This window comes from Muntiacus reevesi, chromosome 4 (assembly GCF_963930625.1).
Source record: "Muntiacus reevesi chromosome 4, mMunRee1.1, whole genome shotgun sequence".
In the NCBI taxonomy this organism is placed as follows: Eukaryota; Metazoa; Chordata; class Mammalia; order Artiodactyla; family Cervidae; genus Muntiacus; species Muntiacus reevesi.
In genome coordinates this window covers 115,204,199-115,231,810 of record NC_089252.1, presented here as the reverse complement: position 1 = coordinate 115,231,810, position 27,612 = coordinate 115,204,199, and the positions used below count along the sequence as shown (strand labels likewise).

General features: G+C 56.9%; 1 protein-coding gene across 4 annotated transcripts in view; it reads left to right on the top strand.

Moving 5' to 3' along the window:
* Window positions 1–27,612, top strand: part of FGD5 (FYVE, RhoGEF and PH domain containing 5) — a 124,070-nt gene that overhangs the window by 41,583 nt on the left and 54,875 nt on the right. For all 4 annotated transcript variants that reach the window (XM_065933974.1, XM_065933975.1, XM_065933976.1 and 1 more), the window contains exon 3: window positions 17,356–17,491. In XM_065933974.1, the coding sequence (XP_065790046.1) occupies window positions 17,356–17,491 (136 nt within the window). The remainder of the gene's footprint in view (window positions 1–17,355; window positions 17,492–27,612) is intronic.

Sequence of the window (27,612 nt, the reverse complement as noted above, 5' to 3'; positions counted from 1 at the left end):
TAAGAGAGCCAGGAGACTCTGGTTCAAAGCCCAGCTCCCCTAGCCACGCAACCCTGGGCAAGCCACTTCCGCTTCCTGAGCCTCAGCTTCTCCCCCGTTTCGCAGCCGTGTGGTCTGAGGTTCCCAGCCCCCCGTCTCTGCCCCTCAGAGCCGACAGCCCTGCCGCTTCGGCTTGCTGGGGAGACTAAAAGACAGCGTCTCCGGAGGGCTGGTGCAGCGCTGAGCCTGAATGCACAGTCTCCGAAACGGGCCACGCTCCCGTCTCCGTGCCTTTGTGCTGGCTTCTTTTTTTTTTCTTTCTGGAAAGTCTTTCCCTCTCCCCTGCTTTTCCCTGGCTGCTCTTGGTCTGGTCATTTGCGGTAACCCAGGACTGGCGCCTCATTACCTTCTAAGGTGTGTCGGGACGTCCCTCCGTCTGGGTTTGGAGTAGCTGGGGAAAGGCAGGTGTCAACCTCAGCCCAGGTTCCAAAGAAATCCTTCCTTCTCTCACTCAGACCTAGAGCTTTTTTTTTTTTTGGAGGGGGGCGTTGTGATGCCCCTCACCCACCCAGACCCTCTCCACGCTGAATGTTCTGAAGGCAGACAGTGAGTCCCCTGTCCACCCTGCGGACCGGGGTGGACTGCAGGAAAGGTGCCATCCAGCTGCATTCTGAAGTCGTCCTCAACGTGCCGGCCCCATCAGCTCCTAACTTATTTCACTCTGGGAAGTGTGGATTGAAAACTAGTGAAGTCAGTCACTTAGGGGTTGGAAGGGACTTCCGAGATAGGGACGCCCTGCCGCTCACTGGGCGCTTCGTCCTCAGCCGGGCGCTGTTTGGGTACCACAGGTTCTCGTCTCCCACCCAAGGCCGTGGCATCGTTGCGCTTTTATCTGTTAGTTCCTCGTTGTGCTTGCAGAGCTTCAGGAAGTTTCTCCGGCCCGAGGAGTCTGGGAACAGGTGGTGCAGCCGGGATGGAGGTAGCGGGACTCCTGAGCCTAGGAGGTGAGAGGGTTTAGCATGACGGGTTCCCAGAGCCTGGAGTGGGGTTACAGGGTCAGTTCAGTTCAGTCGCTAGTTGTATCCGACTCTTTGCGACCCCTTGGACTGCAGCATGCCAGGCCTCCCTGTCCGTCGTCAACTCCCGGAGTTTACTCAAACTCGTGTCCACTGAGTCAGTGATGCCATGCAGCCATCTCATCCTCTGTCGTCCCCTTCTCCTCCTGCCCTCAGTCTTTCCCAGCATCAGGCTCTTTTCCAGTGAGTCAGTTCTTCGCACCAGGTGGCCAAAGTATTGGAGTTTCAGCTTCAGCGTCAGTCCTTCCAATGAACACCCAGGACTGATCTCCTCTAGGATGGACTGGTTGGATCCTTCAGGGTGGACTGGTTACTAGGTGGACTTCCCCGAATCAGCATGGTCGCGGCGGGCCCAGGCACGGCGGTCAGCCTCCTGTCTTACAGTCTCTGCAGTCAGAATGCTGCCTTGATGCGCTTTGTGTTCAGATCCCACGGAGCTGAGCAGAGTCCCCCAGCTCCTCCCTGACCAGGGGCGGGATGAATCCAGAGTCTGGAAAGGGGCTGAGGCTGAAGCTGGGGGAGGGTGGTCCGGCAGGGAGAGGGGAAGGATGAGGGCTGAGGAGCTGGGATGAGGCTGGCTTGGGGGCTGGAAAAGAGCCTGTGGTTTCTGCCAGTAAAGGGAAAGGATGTGAGAGTGTGAGTCGTTCAGTCGTGCCCGACTCTCTGCGACCCCATGGCCTGTAGCCGCCAGGCTCCTCTGTCCATGGGATTCTCCAGGCAAGAACACTGGAGTGGTGTGCCATGGCCTCCTCCAGGGGAGCTTCCCGACCCAGGGATCGAACCCGGGTCTCCTGCAGTGGGGACAGATTCTTTACCGTCTGAGCCACCGGGGAAGCCCACGGAGTCTTCCCATAAAGGCGACTCTTACAAAAACGCTTCCCAGGTTGACTGGTGCTTCCAGCTCATTCCACAGAAGACTTCTCACCTGAATCACTCACTGGGGACAGACTCATCACTGAACCGAGGTGTGTGGTTTGACCTTCACATGGAAGAGTATGTTTCGGCTGGCCTGGGGGCAGACCACGCCCGGCCCCCCACCGCCAGGGTGAGGGGTGGGGTGGGGCTGAGGGAGGAGCCAGCCGTGCCCCGCCGTCCCCGAGGGTTCTGTTTTCCAGCTCGCTGCGTCTTTCCCAGCGCTTTGTTTCATCCTGGGCCAGAACGGCCTGTGGGACGGTGGTTTCCCCAGCCTTCCTGGGCATGTGGGGGGTGGGCGGTGCCCGCTGGCGCTGCAGCCCAGAACCTGCATTTCAAAGCACGCGCGCACACACACACACACGCACACACGCACATGCACACACGCACACACGCACATGCACACACGCACACACACACACAGAGTGTCTGTGGGCTTAGCTGCGTGGTTCATCAGTACTTCCAGATACCGGGCCACCGGCCCCTAGAACTTCTCACTGGCACCTGGGATTGCTGGGGCTGATCCTGGGCCGGAACCCACCACTGGCGTCCGTCCGGGCAGCAGGTGTTGTCGAGCGAAGGGGCGCGCGATCAGCCCGGGCCAGGCACGCGTCCCAGTCTCCGTTTCCACTCTCTGCTGTGGGGCCCCCGGGGCAGGTCGCCGGGGCTCTCCTCTCCTACCTGGAGGGGATGATGCCCACCTCGCAGGTTTGTGGGGAGGGTCCCCTGAGGTGTCTGCGGACTGTGAAGTGCTGGGGAGACCGTAGCTGGGCGGTGAGGAAATCCTGTGCGGCCTGTTTTTAGGCGTATGGTGTACGAGCGTGCAGGGCGACCCTGGTGGCTCCGTGGTGAAGAACCCGCCTGCCAGTGCAGGAGACAGGAGACACAGGTTCTGTCCCTGGGTCGGGAAGCTCCCCTGCAGGGGGAAATGGCGACCCGCTCCAGTGTTCTTGCCCGGGAAATCCCGTGGACTGGGGAGCCTGGCGGGCTGTGGTCGTTGGGTCACCAAGAGTCAGACAGGACTGAGCGACTGAGCAACTCACACACACCTTAGGTTGAAGCCTCGGTTTTATCGTCCGTGACGTGGGATGTTAACAGCCTCTCGTGGGCCCGTCTCCGACGTCCCTAGGAGGTCACATGGTTACGGACTTGGCTGAGGCCTGGTGCGCGGGAAGCGCTCCGTGTAGCTGTAACATTAGCTGTGCCTAGAAAGAATTTTCAGAGTTTATCATCAAAGGTGAAATTTGGGGATGATCTGCTTGGCAATGCCAGCTTCTGCCTGAAACACCTAACACATTGATACGCTTTCCCGTCTCATTAGATCTCCCGACAACTCAGGAGGTGGGCAGAACCAGGGTTTTAATTGCCCTTTTCAGAGATGTAGAGCTGTTTGTGGCTCAGACGGTGAAGAATCTGCCTGCGATGCAGGAGATCTGGGCTCCATCCCTGGGTCAGAAAGATCCTCTGGAGGAGGGCATGGCAGCCCACTCCAGTATTGCTGCCTGGAGAATCCCATGGACGGAGGAGGCTGGCGGGCCACAGTACCCTGGGGCCGCAAAGAGTCAGACAGGACTGAGCAACTGACACTTTTACTTTGGAGATGAGGAGGCTAAAGCACAGGGGAGGGGAGTGGCCTTGCCTCCGGGGGGCTGTCACCTGAAGACGTGGGTCTGTCCTGGAAGGAGCGTTCAGGAAACACTTTAAAACAGCAACAGTTAACATAGCCACTACACCCTAGGTACTGTCCTGGGTGCTGTATATAATGTATATTGTATATGCAACTCACTGAAAACTGTGTTAGCTGCTCAGTCGTGGCCAACTCTTTGTGGACACGTAGACTGCCATGGACTGTAGCCTGTGGACTGTAGCCCGCCATGCCCCTCTGTCCATGGGGTTCTCTAAGCAAGAGTACTGGAGTGGGTTGCCATTTCCTCCTCCAGGGGATCTTCCCAACCCAGAGATGGAACCTGGCTCTCCTGCATTGGCAGGCAGATTCTTTTTTATTAATTAGACTTACTTATTTTTAATTGATGGATGATTGCTTTACAATGCAGGTTTCAGTCACACATGAGCATGAATTAGCCACAGGTGCACGTCCGCCCCGCCCTCTCGAACCTCCCCCCCACCTCCCTCCCTCTCCCACCCCTCTTGGTTGTTACAGGGCCCCGGTTTGAGCTCCCTGAGTCACGGCAGATTCGCACTGACGATCTGTTTTACATGTGGTAGCGTATAAGCTTCCACGCCACTCTCTGCGTTCATCTCGCCCCCTGCTTCCTCTCCCACGCGCTTGTCCATAAGTCTGTTCTCTATGTCTGTGTCTCCACTGCTGGGAGGCCGGTTCGTTACCATCTGAGCCACTTTCCCTGGTCAGCTCACTGAATCCTCACCATCACTCGATGATGAGATCGGCACTATTATTCCCCCCCATTTCACAGATGAGAAGACTGAGGTGGAGGTGGTTGCCTGGCTGGTAAGCAGAGGAGAACCAGGTGTTTGGAGACCCCGGGCAGGCTGGCTTCAGAGTGTGTGCCCCTGCCCAGCGCCTCCACCTCCAGGACTGAACACGTGGCAGTCAGGGTGGAAGGGGCTGGTGCCGGGGGTCCCGCGTGGCCCTGCAGACTTGCCGTGCCCCTCCTGCGCCAGGGGAGTGTTGCACCGTCCAGCTCTCGCCCAGGGTGGCATTTCTCTGGGTCACAGGGAAGGCCCGGGCCAGCCATTGTGTGCCGGGCTTGCTGGCCGCCGGGTGTGGCCGCCCCAACCCCCTACACCGCCAGGCCCTCCCCCCAGAGGAAGCGCTGGTGTTTACAGGAAATGCAGGACAAGGCTGGGAGGTGGGTGGAGGGGGCCTAGAAGATGTGTCTTGGCCCGGCTGGTGGGGCTGAGGGCGGGGGCCCCTCTCCCCACCCCAAGGACGAGGCTTTTTGTTGTTGCTGAAGGGAAAGGTCCCACTTCCCGGGCAGCCCTGCCCCTCCCCGGCCTCTTTCCTCCAGGACGCCACACCCTGCCGGCCTCCCAAACCCCCCGCCAGCCCACCCCTCCTCCCCAGGGAGGCGTCTGAGGGCGAGGGAAAGAAGAGCCCTGAGCTGGGCGACAGCAGCGTCTGCCACTGGTCCTTCTGCTCTGGGCCTCAGTTTCCCCACCTGTTAAATGGGCGGCTTGCTGCAGTCCCAGCAAACCCACAGCAGTGCTCACGGCCCTGGTGCAGCCCAGCTGTGGGACGGAGGGCGGACGGGCGGGCCAGCCCCGTGACCCAGGAAGTGCAGGCTGGCCTCACGTATACTACAGCGACGTGCCCGAGGCGTCTGTGCATGTGGAGGCCTGTCAAATGCACCCAGGGAGCACGAGTTACTTTTCAAAGCCTGAGTAGGAATTGGAAAGGGGACGAGCATCCTCTGAGTCCGTGCCAGGTGTCAGGTACGGTCTTGGCGGTTTTTACGTCCCTGATTTCACCCTTCGAGAGACAGGGGTTCTATCTGGGGCAGGAAGACCTGAATCTGCGTCTTGGGACCGCCCTTTGCTCACCGCGTCACCCTGAGCAAATCCCCCGGCATCTCGGAGCCTCAGTCTTTCCATCTGTGAAACAAGGATAGTAATACTTGGCTTGTTTCGCCTCTTTCCGTCCCACGGACTTGCCTGAGCCCCCGCCTCGCCGGTCCCGGCCCAGGCCGTCTCCTCCTGCTGGTCTTCCCACGTGGCCGGGGTGAACTCTCCCAGCTGCCTGGGTCCTTCCCCCGGCTAGAACCGTGGCTGGCCCCCATCCCTCCTGGGAGGCCGACTCCAGGGGCGTTGGTGAGCCCGCTGCCCCGCCAGCCCCTCCTCCTGGCCCTCCCCACCCGCGCACGCAGGTCCCACCACCTCTCCTCCCGTGCCTTCTGCAGGCATTCCTGGGAGCTCTCCCCAGCTTTTGTTTTCCTCTCTGCCTCCTGTTCAACCTTGAGACTGGCTGGGATCTCCCCTGGCCTGGAGTCCTCCTGCGACCCACCCGCACTCACCCCCACGCCCACCCCCACAGCTTAGGGCCCCTTGGCTGTGTACACTCATTCGTGTCCGACTCTTTGCGACCCCATGGACTCCTCCAGGCTAGAACACTGCAGTGGGCAGCCTGATGTTGGAGAAGACTCTTGAGAGTCCCTTGGACTGCAAGGAGATCCAACCAGTCCATCGTAAAGGAAATCAACCCTGAATATTCATCGGAAGGACTGATGTTGAAGCTGAAACGCCAATACTTTGGCCCCCTGATGTGAAGAGTTGACTCATTGGAAAAGACCCTGATGCTGGGAAAGAGTGGGGGCAGGAGGAGAAGGGGACGACAGAGAATGAGATGACTGGATGGCATCACCGACTCGATGGACATGAGTTTGGGTAAACTCCGGGAGTTGGTGATGGACAGGGAAGCCCAGTTCATGGGGTCACAAAGAGTCGGACATGACTGAGTGACTGAACTGAACTGAACTGCTGTGGTCACAGCCCTCCGCATGCCTCTCCTGCGTGTCTGTCTGTGTTCCCGCTGGGCTGTGGGTGCCTCAGGGCAAAGATAAGCGCGTCTCCTCCCGGCCCTGTGTCCCCTGCATTGGGGGTGGGGTAGCCGGTCAGCACACGCGATGTGTGTCAGGTGAGACGGGGCAGGCAGCAGGCGCTCTGCCTGTGGGGAATTTCACTGTCCGTGCTGGAGGGCAGCTGTGACTGGGGGCACCCCCAGATCCGTGTCTGCTCACGGATGGAGCCGCTTCCCCCAGGAGCCCGATGAAACCAGCAGGTGGGTGGAGCAGCTGCTGTGTGCAGAGTTTGGCACTGGGGGCTGGCGAGGGAGGGGAAACCTGTGCAGAGCTAAGGCCACAAGCAGTGAGGGGAGCTCACTGCACGTAGCGGGAGCAGGACCTCAGCAGGCAGGCGGGGCCGGGCAGGGCAGATTCTGAAGCGTATGTAATTTGGGGAGTCTCTTTAAGATGAAGAATGTACAACAGAAGATAGAAAATAATCTACAAAGCCGTGAGAGGGACTCATGCAGGTGTGGGGCCTGAAGCCGAAGTCTCATTAGGTTCATGGTAGACCTGCTCAGTGGTCAAGGAAGGCTTCCTGGAGGAGGAGGTGAGGTTGCAGCTGGGAAGGCTTCCTGGAGGAGGAGGTGAGGTCGCAGCTGGGAAGGCTTCCTGGAAGAGGGGGTGAGGTCAGAGGTGGGCCTGGAGAGGAGAGTGCATCTGCCCGAGACTGGGCATTTCCCAGGCATCTGTCCTCAGCCAGTAGCTCTGCCCTCGAGAAGCAAGGGGCATTCACAGGCCTTTGGCAGAGCCTGGCATTTCTCTAGAAGTCCTCCTTCCCCCCGGGGGCAGAGGAGGCTGGTGTTGCTGGGCACAGCCACAGATGAGTCACGTGACAGGAGCGTGTGTGCGTGTCGGGTGTCTGGTCCAGGCCTGTGGCCCTTAGCTGTGTCACCTCCCTTCCGGGTCTCAACCTTAGGGCGATGCTCTCTGTCTGGACCCCGTGTCCCCCATCCAGGCGTCCGGCTCCAACCACACTTGACCCGCGTGTTCACACGTGTCGGGGCGGCCCCGCCTCCTGCCCGCCCTGCGCCGGCTGCCCTGGGGACCCCGGTGTGTCCAGGCACCTCTTGCACATTTGCACGTCTCTCTCACCAGCACAGAGGGCAGTGGGCCCAGGTGCGGAACACCTGAGTGTGCTTCCGGGTGGGAGAGGCTGCGGGAGGGGAAAGCAGACCTGGGGGAATCACGTAGCCCTGCAGAGCCTCAGCATTCCCGGCTGCAGGAGGCGGGGGATAGCGGGGCTCGTCCTGCCGCGTGCCTCAGAGGGCCGCCGGGGATGAGCCCCGCCCCGGCCCGACGCCCCTGGGCTGCTCCCGCTGGTGGACGCAGGGTGGGGGGCCGGTTACAGGGACGGGCTCTGAAGCTGGGGTCCCTGCATTCAGGTCAGACCCCAGCTCTGCACATCCCCCGTCGCTGCTTAGCTCTTCATCTGTGAGATGGGCGCCTTAACACCCGCAGGACGCGGTGCCGGAGAAGGAAGGGTCCCTGGGCTCGGCCTCTCCTACTGTTGCTGCTGCTGTTATTATTGTTCGACTGTGTCCACGTGGGGCTTCCCAGGCGGCTCCGTGGAAAGAGTCCGCCTGCAGTACAGGAGATGCGGGTTCCAGCTCTGGGTTGGCAAGATCCCCTGGAGGAGGAAATGGCAACCCACTCCGGTATACTCGCCTGGAAAATTCCACGGACGAGGGTGCCTGGCAGGCTACAGTCCACGGGGGTTGCAAAACGTTGGACACAACTGAGCGAACACGCACACGTGTCCAGATCCAGCCCACGGTGGGGTGGGGGACGCTCTCCCAACCCCCACCTTCAGCCATACTCAAAGCAGTATAGAAGTACGGCCGGGACTTCCCTGGTGAACCAGTGGCTAAGACTCCACGCTCCCAGTTCGAGGGGCCTGGGTTCGATCCCTGGTCAGGGAACTGGATCCCACAGGTACAGCTAAGACTGGGCACAGCCAAATAAGTGAACAAAAATAAACATTAAAAAAAATTTTTTTTAAGAATAGTCTAATTAGCAGAATAGCTCATCTGTGCATTAAGACTTGTCTGGCCGCCTCTCCTTTGGGGTTGGCCTGCCTGCCCAAGGGTACGCTATCCTTTGTTTGCCAAGTAAGACTCTGAGCTGTCACCGAGCTCCACAGACAGTCATTCGACACGCGCTTGCCATGCCCCTACTGTGTGCCTTTCACGGAAGACACCAAAGCGCGCGGGGAGCCCCTGACTCCTGCCTCAGAGAGGGCTGGTAGGGGAGCTGGCTCAGGGGTGCAGATTTCCGCAGCCACGCGTAACTGTGGACGAGAGCCCCATCCCGCTGGAGAGGCGGAGGAGGCTTCCCGGAAGAGGTGGTGTGTGGCTGGACCGTGAGGGGCTGGGGAAGCAGGAGGCAGGCAGGCAGGCAGGAATTCTGGAACAGCCTCGAAAGCGGCGTGGAGATGGGGAGGGACCAGGGCGTGCGGGGGGCAGTGCAGTGGTGGTCTGGCTGCATGAGACGGCTCAGAACAGCAGAGATGAGCAGGAATCACTGGGACAGATCCTCTCAGCTTCCCCGGGGACCCCTTTGGACACAAACTCACAGAACATCGTGGCGGTGGGGCCTACAGAAGACCTCTGACTCCCTCGTGTCGCAGATGAGGAAACTGAGGCTCAGAGAGAGGAGAGGGTCGGCCCAGCAAGCTGGTGACAGAGGTGGGGTTACCACCCAGGTCTGTAAGGGGTCGAGACGTTCTGGCCCCTAGCTCAGACTGGCTGTAGTGAATCCACCTGGGCACTGTGCTGAGCAGCCCACCCGCCTCATGCATACACGTCGTCTCGTAAACCCTGGCGGGGGAAGTGCTGTTAGCATCTCCGTTTTACAGGTGAGGAAACTGAGGCAGGGTAAGCAGCTGAGCTCTGGGCGTTGGGCTGACAAGTGGCAGAGCTGGGGCCTGACCTCGGGAGGTGGAATCCTAACCCTTGTGACCTTGAAGGTTATCCTCTCCCGTGGCCCCAGAGATGGGGTCTGGGGTTAGTCGTCCAAGGAGGGCCACCTGCCAACAGTGTGGCTGTTGCTGAGGGCCAGACACACAGGACTCTTCACCCACTGCCCTCCCTGGCCCGCCACGTTGTAGGAGGCAGAGACTGTTACCTGAAGCCAGAACCAGAGAGAACGTCACGCTGGCGAGACTGGGGCTCTGGCCTACGGTTTTCCTCTGTCGCTGCCTCTTTATATCAGTATGTCATGTTACGAGGCCTCTGCAGAGTCTCCAGAGGTAGTCATGTGTTCGCCCTGCACCTCTGAACCTCATTTGATTTTCTGTAAAGGAAGCCTTGGGAATCATACTTACATTTCTCTTTGAATAGGAATTACTGTAGTGTTTGTTTGGGTCAGGAAGAGGCTGAGCTGTGATCAAGGAGAACAGAATTCCTTGACAGTCCCGGTAAACCGCTTCAAAGCCACTAGGAAGGCTAAAATAACAAAGGCAGACAGTAGCAAGTAGGGATGAGGATGTGAAGAAATCAGAACCCTCAGCGCTGCCAGTGGAGTGCAAAATGTTATGCTAAAAATAGTCCGGCAGTTCTTCAAAATGTTAAACGTAGAGTTACCGTATGACCCAGCCATTCCACACCTGGGTGTGCCAAGAGAAATGAAAACATACCTCCCCAAAAAAACTCTTACGTGAATGCTCCTAGGAGCACTCTTCAGGCTAGCTGAGACGTGGAAACAGCCCAAGTGTCTCTTGAGAAATGGATGGACAAGCAGAATGTGGCAGAGCCATGCCGTGGAGTATTAGTGGCCATTGAACAGAGTGCAGTACTGATAAATGAATCTTGAACACTCTGTAGTGATAGAGAAGCCAGACACAAAAGGACGAATGATGACTTGACTGTATGATTCCATTGGTATGAGATGTTTAGACTAGGCAGAGTCATGGGCTTCCCTCGTGACTCCATCGGTAAAGAATCTGCCTGCAGTGCGGGAGACACGGGTTCCATCCCTGGGTCAGGAAGATCCCCTCGAGAAGGGAATGGCGACCCACTCCGGCATTCTTGCCTGGAGAATCCCATGGACAGAGGAGCCTGGCGGGCTACCGTCCAGGGGGCTGCAGAGAGTCGGACATGACTGAGCGGCTAACACTGCTACTGCTGCTGGAGATAGAAAGTGCGTCAGTGGTTGCCAGAGGTTGGGGCGGGAGGAGATGTGACTGATTGCTAAACGGTACGTGGTTTCGTTTTGGGTTGATGAAAAGTTTCTAAATTAGACAGTGGTGATGGCTGCACCGCTCTGTGCCGATACTAAAAAGCGCTGGATTGTTCGCTTTAAAAGGGTAAACCTTCTGGTATGTGAATTACATGTCAATAAAGCTGTTACAACAAGAAAACAAATCCCTATAAAACCCCCAGGCGTGTGTGCTTGAGGAAGAGGGGTGTGGCTATCGGGGGACGGAGAGCACAGATGCACTTCTGTTTCTACTTAGTGCAAGATGGAAATTGAACTTTTAGAAAAGCCTCTCCTTCAGTCATGTTTCTGGGAAGCATTACGAGCACTCTCCCTTGGCTGACCCCGGGTGTGGGACGCGCTCCCTCCAGAGGGAGCGAAGCAGAGGCTTACGCCAGGAGAAGACTGCAGGCAGCAGCTGCTCTCAGAGCCTGCCCCCTGTCCCCGCCCCAGCCCCCAACCAGGCCATCGGGTGCACACAGTCCAGTCTCAACACCCGTATTCACAGCTGTGCGTGTCTGCTTCTCCATTTTACAGATGCACAAACTGAGGCCCACCAGCATGACCGTGCAACAGGTTAGCAGTGAAGGCGGGGCACTCGGGTCTCTGATCCCCATCGTCCTGGGCGGTTTCCACTGGCTGAGATTCAAAGCCCCCAGTGCAGGTGATACATGTATCCAGGAAAACTTCCTGAGCCTTTGAAGAAGGAGGACTGGTGAGGGGTCAGGTTTGAGTGACCAGGGAATATCAAGGCAGAAAATGTGTCTTGGAGAAGGTCTGGAGGGACGTTTGAGTGAACTCTGAAGGTGCTGAGATCAGGGGGTTAGACTCGTGTCTGAGGATTTGGAAATCCCTGATTTTGCACGCAGCCCTCTCCTCCGTCCCCTTCTAAGCTCTTCCAGCCGCCCGGCTAATGAGGACAGTCATATTCGCCAAGTCCGTCATCCTGTCTCCTCCATCTCAGACTTTCCAGCTCCCAGAGATCGCAGTGCCGAAGCCCCTGCCCCCCCACCTCTCCCCGCCCCGCCAAGCCGGCAAGCTCCAGGGAGGTTCCAGCCTATCTCAGAGGAGCCAGGGCCGTGACATCTGCCGTCTGGCCTCCTCCCACGTGTCACTGCACCAGCGGGGGTGGAGCGAGGGCCCGAGGTGCCCACGAGAGGCTCCCACAGGGGACGGCCTCCCCGTTTTATGAGTTACGAAGCCCCTTTGGCTGCGCTCAGGGTTACAGCTCCCAGTGAGCGTCGTACTGGGTGGGATTTAACGGGCAGATCTGGGCTGCCCTGGGCCAGCTTGCAAAGCGCTCTTCCCCCCCACGTGGGTGCCGATGTCCTTTTACGACTTCAGGCTGCTGGAAAGGACTGTGCTCATTTGGAGGGTCGTTTAGGGTAACGAGCTCTGAGCAGCTTTAATTTATGTTAGCTTTAAAGCCCAAGTCAGCCCAGGGGGAGGACACAGCCCTGTGGAGACTAGTCTGGGGGATTTAAAACTTGGCCCCTCTGCAGGCTGGCCAGAAGGGACATATTATGGTCTAGGAGATGGCCACTTTTACCATCATGTTCTCATTGAAGCCCACAGTGAACCTAGATAGTCATCCCCTTTAAGGATTACAATCCCACTTTAAGGATTAGAACCAGAGAGGTTGGGTGCCTTGCCTGAGGTCACACAGTGCCTCTCCTTGATCTGATGCTGAAGTTCTAGGCCAGTTGGCCTCGAAACCAACAGTGCTGACCACGTGGCATTTTTGTCTGTTTTCCCAGCATGTGTCATTACCCTTGATTTGCAGATTTAAAAAAAAAAAAAAAAGCAGGCATGGAAAGTTGCAGTAATTTGCTTAAAGTGGTAGAGCTGGGATTCAAACCAGGCAGTCTGAGTTTTGGACCTATCCTCTCAGCCAGTACTTCGCACTGTACTGTAGTCATCCTTGATTCCTTCACGGGCTTGCTCTTTGAAGTAGGTGTTGCTTTGCCTTTGGTGAGTAAGTGAGTGAGGGAATGGAAGGATGGATGGTGGGGTTGGATGGATAGAAGGATCGCCAAGTGGGTGGGTGGATGGCGGGATGGCTAAGCAGATGGGTAGTTGGACAGATGAATGGATAGGCCAGTGGGTGGATGGAGGGATGGGGGACTGATGGAGAGAAGGCGGGAGGGAGGGGTGAGTGGCTGTGTGGGCAACTGGGTGAAAAGTGTGTAGATGGGTGAGTGAGTAGACGGCAGGTGTTCGGGTCAGAGGGCGTTCTCATATGTAATATATCGGTGCATCCAAAGAAGGTATCTGGAGACAGCGCCTCCCTAGTTATGATTTTTTAAACAGAACTTTTATTTTATTATTTGATGTTTATTTGTTTGACTGCACTGGGTCTTAATTGCAGCACTTGGGATCTTTAGTTGCAGCATGTGGGATCTAGCTCCCTGACCAGGGATCAAACCTGCGTGCCTTGCGTTAGGAACGTGGAATCTTAGCCACTGGGCCGTCAGGGAAGTCCCCCCTTTATGATTATAATGGGCATTTTGACGGGAGAGGCCATGGAACAGACAGTGTGTGTTTATTCACCACTGTGTTACCAGTACCGACAGTAGAGTCTGAATGCTCAAAAACCAAACAGATAGGAACCAGATAGCTAAAAAGACAGACCTTGCAGCCATCCTTAGGGCATACTGTGCAAAAGACCTGTCTCACAGGTTTATATTGATGGACTGGGGAAATGGATTCTCCAGCAGTCATGTATGGATGTGAGAGTTGGACTATAAAGAAAGCTGAGCACTGAAGAATTGATGCTTTGAACTGTGGTGTTGGAGAAGACTCCTGAGAGTCCCTTGGACTGCAAGGAGATCCAGCCAGTCCATCCTAAAGGAAATCAGTCCTGAATGTTCATTGGAAGGACTGATGCTGAAGCTGAAACTCCAATACTTTGGCCACCTGATGCGAAGAGCTGACTCATTGGAAAACACCCTGATGCTGGGAAAGATTGAGGGCAGGAGGAGAAGGGGATGACAGAGGATGAGATGGCTGGATGGCATCACCGACTCGATGGACATGAGTTTGGGTGAACTCTGGGAGTTGGTGATGGACAGGGAGGCCTGGCGTGCTGCGGTTCATAGGGTTGCAAAGAGTCAGACATGGCTGAGTGACTGAACTGAACTGAAATGGGGAAATGGATGAACCCTCTGTGAGGGTTCCCAGTCTGTCCCCAAGGGAGGAGCTGGTTACTCACCAAGAACATGAGCTCTCCAGGGCCTCTTGGAGCATTTGGGCAGAAGTTACTAAGACAGCATGGCTTGGAGGTGTTTTTCTTCTCCTGCATTTGAAGATCAGCCTGGTAGCAAATATCAAGTGTGTAGACACAGTTTCTATTGACACTAGTGGTCCTAGACTATTTTGATTTGCTTATTTAACTAATGACTCCAGTCTAAGATAAGGTCTGTCACTAAGGCTTCCATTGAGTCTGTCAAGGCTTGGGATTACAGTTGCCTTTTCATGTTGTGAGAGCGTATTTTTAATGGCATTTTGCCTCCATCTGTTGTGCTCACAGCCCCTCAATAGGACAGTGAAATTAATGAGCCAGAATATCATGAGAGCACCGCAACCCTTGTTTCCTGACTCCCCTTTTAGCTCTTTCTAGAAAACAAAAGTGAGAAGAAGTAGATTAGAGAGCCTAGGGCACGTTGCTAGCCAGAAGCTGAGGTTGGGTCGAGGACAGGTGGCGGGTCCGTGCTCTCTGGGTTTGTCTCTGAAGGTCTGTGCGCCTTCCGGGGAGGGCACGGTCGTTGTCGTCAAACACGTCGTAGATGAAGAATCGTGTGGTTTATGTTAAAGTGTTGGAAGAACGCGTACTGCGACTTCATGGGTGTTATCAGGGTGAGGTCAGAGTGGAGGCAGATGCTAAAGACGAGCTGACCTGAGCCGGCTCGGTCCAAACTGGGGCGGCCGTGCTCAGCCAGACCCCGCTGGTGAGGACGAGCGCCTTGGCTCTCCCCTATTGAGTTATCACATGTCAGGCGCTGTTGTGGGGGTCGTGCAGTGTAATTCGTTGACCTCTCCCAGCAGCTCCGTGAGTTGGGCACTGCTGAGGCTTGGGAAGGTGATATAATACCTGGCCAGGATATGAACCCAGACAACCCCGCCTGGGAGTGTGAACGCGAATCGCTGCGCTCTGTGCTGTGCTAAGCCGCTCAGTCGCGTCCGACTCCTTTTGACCCCATGGACTGCAGCCCGCCAGGCTCCTCTGTCCATGGGGATCCTCCTGCTGCTGCTCCAAAAGGAAATAAAACGAGCACAGAGAACAAAAGCAAAGCGCCTTTGCCCTTGCAGCCTGAGAGTTGGCTGCACGCAGTGGTGCATTGAGGGAACCCAGCTGGGCCTCTCTTTTCATGTCTGTTAAATGGGATCAACTGTAGGCAGAGGCCCTGTGTTTTGGCCCCCATTTGCCAGGTGATCTTGAGCCAGCCCCTCCCCATCTGTGGAGTTTGGGGCGTCCATGAGCTGTCTCCCCAGTGTCTGCTGCAAGGAGTCCAGCCCTCGGCCCCAAAGTTCCTGGGTACCTGACAGTGTCCGATGCTGGGCAGACTTCACGGCAGCATCGGGCGCAAGGATGCCCCGCTTTCCACGCCCCCGGATAGCGGAGCTCCGCCCAGCAGACAGCTGCTGGGAGCAAATGCCAGCAGCCGTTTCAGCAGGAGGGTGGCAGGATCAGGCGGGCTCTGAGACGGGCCCTCTGGCCGCCGGGTGAAGAGATGGGAGGGCAGCCCCAGGGAAGGGGCGCCAGCTGGAGGTGAGTGCTACAGACCTGCAGGCAGGCGATGGCGTGGGCTCCGGAGGCTGTGACAGAGGGGCCGGTGGCGTCGGGGAGGGTGTGAGGGTGAACTTGGGAGACGTTTAATATTTGGGCCCGAGATGTTCAGGTTTCCGACTCGCTGCCCAGGGGGATGGAGGCAATAGTGGCCTTGTGGAACGAGTTGGGAAGTGTTCGCTCTTCAATTTTGGGGGAGAAATTTTAGAATGATTGGCATTCGTTCTTCCTAGAAAGTTTGGTAGAATTCGTCGTTGAAATTTTGTCATTTCCCAGGTGTTGCCTTTATTTCTCCCTGTGAGTTTGTGGTTTTGCCTTGTGTCCTCTCGTTTCACTTTGCAGGACTCCCTCGCACACTTCCTGCAGCGCAGATTTTGTCGTCACAAGCTGCCGCAGGTTTATTTAGGAATGTCTTAACGTCCGGCACAGTTCTAAAGGACAGTTGTATGGAATTCAGGATGGATTCTTAGCTGACAGGTTTTTTCTTTTAAGCATTTTGAATATATTGGCCCTCTACCTTGTATCTTCCAAATTCTGATGAGAAATTTTCTACTGATCTTAATGAGATTCCATGCATGTTACAGAAAAGCCCAAATGAACTTTTGGGCTGTCCCATAATTTTGAAAAAACCCAGAGCTGTGGGCCAGAAGGGCGGGGGCAGTTGGATAGCTGAGCGGGTCCTGGCTCCAACCTGGGTCAGGACTGTGCGTCCGCACACAGGGGCACAGCTGCAAGCCCACACTACACACACACATGCACACACACACACTCTCACTCACACACACACACACCATGACTGCAGCCCCGACTACACACACACACACACATCCCCCCACTCACACGGCTCCAGCCTGGGTCAGGGCTGTGTCTCTGTACACTCAGGTGCGTGTAAGCCCACACTGCACACACTCACGGCCCCAGGAGTCCAGGCAGGAACAGGCCACATCTCCCTGATCTTTCTGGCTCTTGGCCACCGTGTGGGCCAGAGGACTCCAGTCCTTCTCCGAGCAGACCTGGAGAGAGGTTCCATGGTCTTTCTGGTGCCAGGAATAGCCTCTCCTTGCACCTCAGTCTAACACTCATGTCCTCTCCTGATGGACCCTCCAGGCCATGCCTCCCCCTGCATGGACCAGGCCTGAGGCAGGGGTCCTGAGCCTGCCCATTGACGGCCTGGAATAGAGTTGGCACCGCCACTCCAGAGAGTGGAGACTCCTTCCTCACGGCCACCTCCCCATCCATCCATCCATCCATCATTCCCAGAGGGCAGGAATCAGTATCGATAAAAACTTAATAAGGCAAGGTGCTTGAATTTTTAGTATGAAGAGAGATTTTATGAGAAGTCATCTGGGACCATGTTGCCAAAGGCAGGAGGAGCCACTGAAGGTTCTTGAGCAAGAGAGTGGGTTGTGGCCAGTTTGTCTTGTAAGACAGTCACTCTGCTGTGTAGAGAGGGGGGCTGGGAGCAAGGAGGCTGCTGTGATGGGGCCAGCCCGCCAGGCTCCTTCGTCCATGGCATTCTCCAGGCGAGAATACTGGAGTGGGTTGCCGTTCCCTTCTCCAGGGGATCTTCCTGACCCAGGGATCGAACCTGGGTCTCCTTGCAGCTCATGGGAAGACAGGTCTGCCTTGAACAGCATGTGTAAAGGCCCCAAGGCAGCGCAGAGCTTGGAACGTCCCGTGAACCAGGACAGGCTGGCGGGGCTGAGGCAGGAAGGAGGTCCTGCCTGCTCTTACCCGTCTCTGGGTCCCCGTGGAGGCACGGAGCGCTTGGTAACGGCTTGTGATGTTAGCAGGGCCACGGCCGGTTCGGTGTCCCTTGGCCGACTGGCAGCCCTGACCCTCTCTCTCTCCTCTTCTGTGTCCCCAGCGCCTACACCGAGCCGTACAAGGTCTGTCCCATCTCTACAGCGGCCCCCAAGGAGGACCTCACGTCGGATGAAGAGCATGGAAGCTCAGAGGAGGAGGAGGACAGCGCTGCAAGAGACCCCAGCCTCACCCACAAGGTAGTCGGGGGCTGGTGGGCTGTGGGGGTCAGAGATGTGAGCGTGGAGGGGACGTCCACTCCCTTCCGCCTCGGGGTGGAGGGAGCTCTTTGCAGACAGCTGAGCCCTGGCTGGATGCAGAGGCGGAGTCTCGTTCGGGGCTGCTGCCTGAAGACACACGGCAGACGGGGCCACGGGATGCTGCGGGGCTGACTGCTCCCGCCCGCCTGGGTCCCTGGGGCTTCCAGAGCCTCGGTGGGGGCGGGGGGACGTGGGATCGAGCTGCCTGACTTGAATCAAGGCAGCGCTTCCCTGATGGCTCCGATGGTGAAGAACCTGACTACCATGCAGGAGACCGGGGTCCAGTCCCTGGGTCGGGAAGATCCCCTGGAGAAGGGCATGGCAACCCACTCCAGTATCCTTGCCTGGAGAATCCCCACGGACAGAGGAGCCTGGCGGGCTACTGTCCACGGAGTCACGAAGAGTCAGACACGACTGAGTGAGCACAAAGGGCTAGATTCCGATGACCTCGGGGCCCTGGGCCTCAGTTTCCTCATCTGTGAAGTGGGAGTTGTGAGGGTGCCATGAGTTAGGCGTGTGAGTGAGTTTCATGAAGATGTCCTTACTGCCTGCAGTGATGTTGGAGTGAGGGCTGGGGAGGTGGGCAGGGCTGAGAGAAAGTGAACCCGAAAGTGCTGATCACTCAGTCGTGTCCGACTCTCTGCCAGGCTCCTCTGTCCATGGGATTCTCCAGGCAAGAATACTGGAGTGGGTTGTCATGCCCTCCTCCGGGAATCTTCCCAACCGAGGGATCGAACCTGGGTGTCCTGCATTGCAGGCAGATTCTTTAGCCTCTGAGCCACCACGGAAGCCCTGGAGGTGGGTGGTGAGGCGAGGCCCAGGTCACAGTTGAGGCCGGGACCTTGTTATCAGGCATCAGGCCTGTTCGTGGTGGCGCTTACATCTGCTCGCCATCCAGTGCTCGCGTGAGCCCGCCCCTCTCGCCATTCCCGACCCAAGCTCAGTCCTTTCATGCACTTCCCAGGCACACGGGCTGTTTTCCCATATTCACGTTTGCAGAAACTATTGGAGCCAAAGAACCTGCCCGTGGCCACACCGCTGTTACTGGTGTCCCCCAGGCGACATCACGAGGCGCTGGGGTCCAGATTAGACCAGGGTGGCACCCACCGCCGGGCCGCCCGAGACCCGCCTGGGGTTCTCCCCTCATCTCCCGGGCCCCCTCCCGTCTGCCGGGGAGAAGGAGCCCGAACGCAGAGGAGCAGGCTCCTCCCTCGGCATCTGTTCCTCTCTGTCCCCCACTGCAGGCAGGCGTCTTCCCCTCCCAACCCAGGTGAGGTGGTCCACTCTGACCACCGGCTCTTCCTCAGGGAGCACTGGCCCAGGTGCCTGGCGCTTACCGAGCAGTTGACAAATGGGCACGAGTTTCATTTTGGCTCGTGCATTTTGTTTCTTTTAAAAGTTCACTCACCTGTCTACACAGGGCTTTTCACGTCATCTGCCCGGTGCTGTGAGGATGTTCAAGGGTTAGGGTTGGGTTGGGTTAGGGTTAGGGTTAGGTTAGGTTAGGTTAGGGTTAGGTTAGGGTTAGGGTTAGGTTAGGGTCAGGGTTAGGGTTAGTGTAGGTTAGGGTTAGGGTTAGGCTCAGGGGGCTTTCCCACCAGCGGCTGTGGTCCCTTCCCCTTCCCTCCCCTCCCTGCTCCTCACTCTCTGGGCAGCGAGCTGTGTGCCGGACACTCAGTGCTCCCAAGTCCGCTCTCTCTTTCATTCCTTACAGCATTGCTGAAGTCGGGGGCATTTCCCCTGTTCTGCGGTCGAGGACATAGAGGCTCAGAAAGGTTAAGTCACTTGCCCAAGGCCACACTGCACGTGATTGAAGGGGCTGGAAACAGGGCTGACTCCAAACCCAGTCTTGTCTGTCTGTTTCTCTTCTGCGATCCTGGTGGCCTTCTCTTGCCTCTCTGCTTCCTCCCCTCCCTCCGGGAGGAGCTCTTGGCTCGGCGAGGGGTGGGCGTGTGGGGACGGGAGGTGAGCTCTGACTCTGGCTCTTCTGGGCATCACTGGGGTCGTGGAGCCTGGGAGCAGAGCGCCCCCGCTGTCCTCAGGGGTCGGTCCTCACTCTGACGCTGGGGCTGGGTCTGGGTCCCCGCAGAGCCGAGGGGCTGAGACAGCGGTGGGGCCCCCCACGTGCAGCTCTGTGTACCCCGTGATGGTTCCCCACCTTCCCCTGGGACCACCTGCGTCTCCCCCCTCCCGCTGTGCTGCCGGCCACTTGCCACCATGAGAAGGACCATCCCGCCGTCTCTGAGCGCCCAGAGGTAGACGGGGCAGGCCAGACCCCCCAGGCTGGTCGGTCCACTCTCGGGAGCCCAGCCTCCTCACCTGCCAAACAGACTGCGCGCCCCCCTCTAGCCACCCCGCCCCATCCTCCCTGTGAGGCCTTTGTGATGCCGCAGCAGTGGAGGCCCCTGTGGACGTCAGGTCTCCGTTACTGGAGGCGTGCTCCACTGGGGGGTCCTCGTCACGTCTGAGATCCCCGCAGGCGAGGGCTCTGTGCTCTGGGGCGCTCCTTCCCGGCCCCGGGGCCCTCACCAGGGTACCTGGTACGCGGTCGGCTGTGTGTCCTTCCACACCTTCTCCCCTGCACTCCACTGACATCCATCATTTATTAAGTGTTGGAAATGGACGAAACGGATGGCATTATTTGTGGAGCTGTGGGTTTTTTTCCCCATAAACCGTATCAAGCTCTGAGAAACAGGGGCAATCGCTTGGTGGGGTTCATTCTCTAGTATCTTAGACATTGTCCCACGTCGGTGCAGGGAGCTCTCCCTTCCTTTTTTCGTGCCCGACTCTTCCAGTGTCTGGATGTGCTGTCGTTTTTCTGCCCTCCCCTCGCTGAGGGGCACTGATGTTTGGGAAATAGCTGATTTATTGGTCTGCACACAGGATTCGCGGCCTTCGTTGCAGCATGCAGGGTCTTTTAGTTGAGGCGGGCAGACTCTTAGTTGCAGCACGTGGGAGCGTGTTCCCCGACTGGGGATCGAACCCCCAGGCCCCCTGCATTGGGAGCTCGGAGTCTTAGCCGCCTCTGCTCTGAGGACAGCCCTCCAGGGCACCTGTTTGTACCCCCTCCTCACACACACATTTTCCTGCGGGTGGATCCCGGGAGAGGGTTTCAACCAGTGTCCGTACCTCCTGATCGAGCCCCCACCACAGGCTGTCGCAGGGCGCCCCCTGGCAGTCCTGGGGGGTGAGGGCCGCTCGGCCACTGGGAAGTTTCCAGATGGACCAGTCTTTCCTGGGGTGGGGAGGTAGAACGTTCACTTATTCTTCCGTCTCCCATCCTTGCTGAAAATTCTGCTTCTCCGAAAAGCAGACCTCACCTCTCTGTGCCTTTGTTGTGTCCTGTGGGCAAAGGGACCCAGATTTCCACCCCAGCCATCTCAAAGGGGCAGCCCTGGCCTGGGATGGCCTCCCCTGGACCTTGGGTGTGTGTGGGGATATGGTGGTGAGCCCCACCCTTCCTCCAGGGTGATACGGTTTACGTAACAATAAATAAAAAGTGCAGAGCCCCACCCACCCTTCCCAGATGTTTGGGGATGACCCAGGCGGGAGGGGAGAGATTTTTGCAGCAGGACAGGAAGCTGAGCCCAGCTGGTCCACCCACCTGTCTGACCTCTCTCGCTCCCACTCGCGGACAGACAAAGGGTGTGGGTTGAAGGAAAGAAGGGGCAAAGAAAGGGAATCGAGACGGACCTAAAAATAGATCTAGCAATGAAAAGAGACATTCACAAGCTGCTGGCCGGTTCTCCTCCCGACAGTGCGCCCGGTTTTCAAGCTAGCGGGGCCTTTTCGGGCAATGTACCAGCTCCCCCGAGATCAGCCCCGGAGTTGGCGGCCCCTCGGGTTACCTCCTCCCTGGCCGGAGTCCCGTTGTCACCAAGGATGTTGTTTTCTTGGACGGGTCCACCCCTGAGCCCAGCCCTGTCCTCCAGAGCAGACCCGTCCTGTCTGCCCACCCTCTCTGGTCCCCGCCCAGGCAGGACGCCCCCTCCCGGCTGCACCCAGGGTCCCAGGGGCGGCCCCCTTGCTGGCCTCCTGCCACCAGCTTTGCACCTGCGACCTCGCCCTGACCGTCTGTCGGGGTTAAAGGATCTGCTTGAACTCTGGTCGTCTCCATGGGGCCAGCCCCCAACCCGTGTTAAATGTCACCCTGCACCTTCTCCACGCGGCAGACCCTGAACCCCGTGTTCCGGCGTGCGTTGGCCCCACTGCAGACGCGCTCCTCCAGGCCGGGAGGCCGGGCCACACCTGCCGCAGCTTCCTCCCCTGCAGCCAGCCTCCCAGAAAACCGCCTCCTTTGGGAAGTGGGCTCCCTCGGGTCTGCACCTCTTCTCTCTGTGACCTCACCCAGTTCCACCCGGCCCTCCTCCTCTTCAGCAGAGTGGTGTTTCTTTGCCAGTTATTTTCTGAGCACCTACTGTGTGCCAGGCACCCCTCTAAGGGCTGAAGAAACAGCAGCCACAGGTCGGACCAGGCGTCTCCTGGCTCTGTTGGAGTGTACCTTCTAGGTGATGAGCAGTCGTCCAGAAAACCCCCTCAGGTGGGTTTTGGTGGCGAACGTGCTACAAACCACGCAAACCGCAGACGTGGGGGCCGAGCACCGGGGTGAGGAGAGAGAGGGGAAACTTCGGGAGGCCGAAGAAGGCTTTTTTTTTTTTTTCCCTGTTTTTAAGAGTTTTGTTGAAGGACTTCCTGGCAGTCCAGTGGCTAAGACTCCACGCTCCCAATCCAGGGGGCCTGGGTTCAGTCCCCGGTTGGGGAACTAGATCTCACATGCTGCAGCTAAAGATCCCACGTGCTGCATTGAAGATAGAAGACCCCGTGTGCCGCCGCTAAGACCTGGCACAGCAAAAAAATAAAATAAAAAAGGTTTTTAAAATGCACATAGCATACAATCTTCCACCTTGACCATTTTTAAGTCTAAGGTTCAGTCACGCCAAGAACATTCACATTGTTGGGCAACCATCCCTGCTGTCCATCTCCAGAACTGTTTCATCTTCCCAAAGTGAGACTCAGTACATCTTAGAGAGCAATACCCCACCGCACCACAGCCTCCGGCACGCACCATTCCACTCTCTGCTTCTATGATGGTGATTACTCTAGATACCTCCACTGTGCGGACTCTCAGGGTATCTATTTTTGTGTGTCTGGTTTAGTTCACTTGGCAGAACGTCCTCAAGGTACATCCATGTTGTCACATGTGTCAGGATTTTCTTCCTTGGAAGGCTGGATGATATTCCATGATGTGTTCATATCACATTTTGTCAGTTCATCCATCCATGGATGCTTGGGTTGCCTCCACTTTCCCACGACTGTGAACCAAGTTGCTGTGAACTTGGGTGTGCAAATCTGTCTTTAAGATATCGATTTGAATTCTTTTGTGTGTGTACCTAGAAGTAGAATTGCTGGATCACATAGTCATTCTTTGTTGTTGTTCTGTGGCTCACTCGTGTCTGGTTCTGTGACCCCATGGACTGCTGCTCGCCAGGTGTCCCTGTCCTTCAGTATCTCCCGAAATTTGCCCAAATTCATGTCTGTTGAGTCAGGGATGCCATCCAACCATCTCATCCTCTGTCGTCCCCTTCTCCTCCCGCCTTCAATCTTTCCCAGCATCAGGGTCTTTTCTAATGAGTCTGCTCTTTGCATCAGGTGGCCAAAGTATTGGAGCTTCAGCGTCAGTCCTTCCAATGAATATTCAGGAGTAATTTCCTATAGGATAGACTGGTTTGATCTCCTTGCTGTCCAAGGGACTTTCAAGAGTCTTCCCAAACACCTAAGTTCAAAAGCATCAATTATTTGGCACACAACCTTCTTTATGGTCCAACCCTCACATCCAGTACATGACTACTGGAAGAATCATAGCTTTGACTGTATGGACCTTTTTCAGCAAAGTGATGTCTCTGCTTTTTAATATGCTGTCTGGGTTGGTCATAGCTTTTCTTCCAAGGAGCAAGTGTCTTTTAATATCATGGCTGCCAGTCACCATCCACAGTGATTTTGGAGCTCAAGAAATTTTTTGAGGACCTGCCATACTCTTTTACAAGCTGGCCCATTTGAGGTTCCCTCCAGAGATACAAGAAGGTTCCAGTTTCCTGGGAAGCTTTTGTGATGAGGAGGAGGAAAGCTTTGAGCTGGGAGCTGGCTGTTGGGAAGGAAAACGAAAGTGGGAAGGTCTGGGGACCGCCCTGTGGGCAGGGAGCCCCAGGGCAGAGGTGGGAGTGAGCCCAGGAGGTCAGCCCTGGGCGGGGGGCGGGAGAGGAGGGGGCGCGCTGGACAGGTTCTGCAGGCCTTTGCTCCGCCTACAAGCAGGCTCCTCCGGTCTCCCCGCCGCCTCGGTGTGGTCCCGCGCTCTGCACACTGTCCGCATCGGACACCGAGCCTCTGCTCTGGTGGTCTCCTCGCTCTTCTCCTCGCTCTCTCCCCACTTCTGCGACCATTCGCTCCATGGAGGTGTTGATTTCCGGGGCCTGGGCTCCTCCAGCTCCACTCTCCTCCCCGTCCTCGGCTCCGGCAGCAGCAGCCGCTTGCAGTCCAGTGGCCAGCCCTTCTCAGGTGTGTCCCCGAAGCTGACGTTCTGTCCCACCCTTCCCTTTAGCCCCACTTTCCAGCTGCCACCTGCTTTAGGGGGCCCTTCTCGGAAGCTGTGCAGATGCCTCAGACTCGGTGCATCCCCGGCAGAACTCACCACTTTTCCATGCATCCTACCCCCCGCCCCCCAAGTCCTTCCCCCTCCTCTCGAGTTTGCTGTTCTGGTGATTGGCACCAGATTGGAAAGACTTTTAAGTTCCTGGCATTTCATCTTCTGTTGTCATGTGTTAATCACGGATGGAATGGAATTCAGCCACAAAGGCAGCAGAACAAGGTGGTCTGTTCCTTACCCGCACCCCAGGGCCTTTGCACTTGCACTTATTTCCACGCGAGACGCCCTTCCTGCCCTTGGCACCACGGTCTGCAGGGCTCCGAGGAGACGCCAGCTCCTCCGAGAGGCCTCTCCCGGCTCACTCACTCCTGTCCTTTCCTTCCTCTTCCTTATCTCAGGCTGTGATTGTGTTCTGTATTATTTCTTCTGCTTAGTTGCTTACTGTTTACCTTTCCCTCTCAGAATAGCTCCAGGAAGGCAGGGACCGTGATTATCCTATTTGCAGTTATGTCGCTGCTGCTTGGCACGTAAAATAGCATTCGGTAAATACCCTCAAAGAAACTGATACATAAATGAATGCATTAGACCCAGTTCTTGCATTTAAGCAAGGAAAATGATCGCAGATGAAGGACAGTTTAATGAACAAAACAACCCTTCAGTCATGAACAATTTACAGAGCAAGGCGGTTCGGCCAAGTTAACACAGAGAATTGATTTTCAGACAGTTGAGTGGAGGAGGATGAAGACGTAGACTCTCAGAACCTAAAGTGAAAGGGAGAGAAAGGGGGCGCAGAGGTCCTGGGGGGTGTCCTGGGTGCCTGCCTGTCCCACACATCCTTGTTCAGGGCCCTGGAGGGCTTGCGGGCTGTCAGGACCCCCCAGACTGGGGACAGCGGCATTGGGACGCCCCAGTCCTCGGAGCGCTTCCTCTGTGCTTAGTTTTCCTCTCTGCCAAGGCTCAGACCCCTTTGACCAGTTTAGAGCTGGGGGCACGAGGTCACGTTTGCCCTCCCGTTCTCCTTCCTGACTTAGTGATCGTCACGCTCTGTGCCTGGCCCACAGCCCGGCTGCTCAGAGTCTGACCCGTGGACCCCCAGCATCCCACGGCCCTAGATCTGTCCAGTATCTGCATGTTAACAAGAGCCCCCCGGCGGCTCATATGTGCGCTCAAGTTTGAGCTCTGGTCTGTCTGGTAGCCGTCCAGTCTGTGTGGAGCATCTGCAGTGCCCTCTGCTCCCCGAGGTGCAGGAAAAGAAGCCAGTGGGGTGCCCGACCGTGGGGACTTTACTGGACTTAGGGTCAGGGTGGAGAATGAGAAGGCTCCTTGTGTGATAATCTGTCGGCGCTACATTTTATGTACTTTCATGAAGGTTACCCATCACAGTTACTTACAGAACAAAGGCTGCAAGGGAGCTGGAACAATTACGGGGTCTCAGTTGTGTAATTGTGCCTGAGCCGTGTGAGTGTCCCCAGTCTCCAGAGTCAGGACAGCCAGGGAGGCTTCCAGGAGGAGGTGAGGCGTAGTGCGCTCTAGGAAGGAATGTAGAAAGGAGAGAGATACGTAGGAGGCAGAGCACGCAGCGTGAAGGCAGGGAGCCCAGTCATTGACTGGCTTCCTGACCTTGGGGTGGTCCTTTCTCAAACTGCAGTGAGATGCTACAGACAGGGCCGCTGTGTTTCTTTACTTTATTAAGAGCACTTAACAGGAAATCTACCTTCTCAGTGTCCATCGAAGGATGGGTGCATAAACAGCGTGGTCTCCACACACAGTGGGATACTCCTCAGCCTTTAAAAGGAAGGAAGTCCTGTCACGTGGTGCAACGTGGCCCGACCCCAAGGGCACGATACTCGGCGAAGTCAGGGAGTCAGAGAAGGACAAACACCACGTGCAGGCGGAGACTGAGCCTGTCAGAGCCACAGACACAGAGAGAGGACTCGTGGATGCCAGGGATGGGAGGGGCAGGTGTGGGGGCTGTGATAGGCGAGAGCCCTTTGTCTCCCAGGGAGGAGACCGCGGCTCTGGGAGAGGCCGCCGCTCCCTCGGCTGTCCGGCAGGTTGGAGACGGAGTCAGAAGTCAGGTCTCCTGAAGCCTCGTGGGGTGCTCCGAGATAACACACCGTCAGCATCACATATCGCATCCAGGACCAGAGACTCTCAGCGATGCTGGAAGTTCTCTGAAGAATCTGGGCCAAACCCAGGCTCACTCCAGCCTGTGCACAAGAGCTCGAGTAAGGCTGGGTGTCCCTGGAGTAGAAGCTGACTGCTGGTTCCTGGGGGAGGGGGAAACGGGGGGAGAGGCTCCGTTGGTCCCACCTACTTCCCTCCTTGACCTGCAGGTGTGGCCTCTCCTTGGCCCGCCTCATCCCTTCTCTGCCCCCTGTGCAAACACAGGTGACAGCTGAGATAAAAGCAACCCTCTTCTCCCCAGGCACCTGTCTGAACCTCCCAACACCACCGAAGTCCGTGCTGGAAACCCCGGTGCATTCCGAGGGGGAAGATGCTGTCCGTTCCGGCAGCACCCCGGGGGGCCTCGGAGACGACATTCCCGTGGGGTCCCTGCCACCCCCTGAGTCTCGCTCCCTGCGCTCCAGACGTGACCTCAGGGCACTCCAGCGAGGCCCCTCGCTGGGACCCTCAAAACAGCTAGGGCTCATTAGGAGTATTTCCCAGGGTTTGAAACTGCCCTGGTCAGCAGCCCCTTCTCTCTCTCCGGATGTGGTCCCCCCACCCACCACCCACAGGATATGCGGTGGAGGAGGCTGGCGGGCATGGAGCGTCGGGGGCCCACCCTGGCGCTCTGCCCAGCTGAGGTTTAGCCGGTGACTTAGAGACACTTCATAGATCACAGGGAAGTTCTGGACACAGGAACCTGCATGAGCCGGAAAGACCTGAGGTACAGAAAGGCTAGGTGAGCTTACGGAATAAATCTGAGTTCCTTGGGACAGTGAGAAATGGAGGAATGGAACAGGAGACGGATAGGACTTCCCTGTGCCTCAGTTTCCCCATCTGTGAAATGGAGGTAAGAATAATAGTGCCTACCTCATATGTTGTTGGGAGGATTTAATGAGATAATCCATCTAGAAAGCTCAGAACCATACTTAGCACACAGTAAGTCTTCAAGCAAAAACATCACTTTGCCGACAAAGGTCTGTATATAGTCAAAGCTATGGTTTTTCCTGTGGAAAATTCTGAAAGAGATGGGAATACCAGACCACCTGACCTGCCTCTTGAGAAACCTGTATGCAGGTCAGGAAGCAACAGTTAGAACTGGACATGGAACAACAGACTGGTTCCAGATAGGAAAAGGAGTATGTCAAGGCTGTATATTGTCACCCTGCTTATTTAACTTCTATGCAGAGTACATCATGAGAAATGCTGGGCTGGAAGAAGCACAAGCTGGAATCAAGATTGCCGGGAGAAA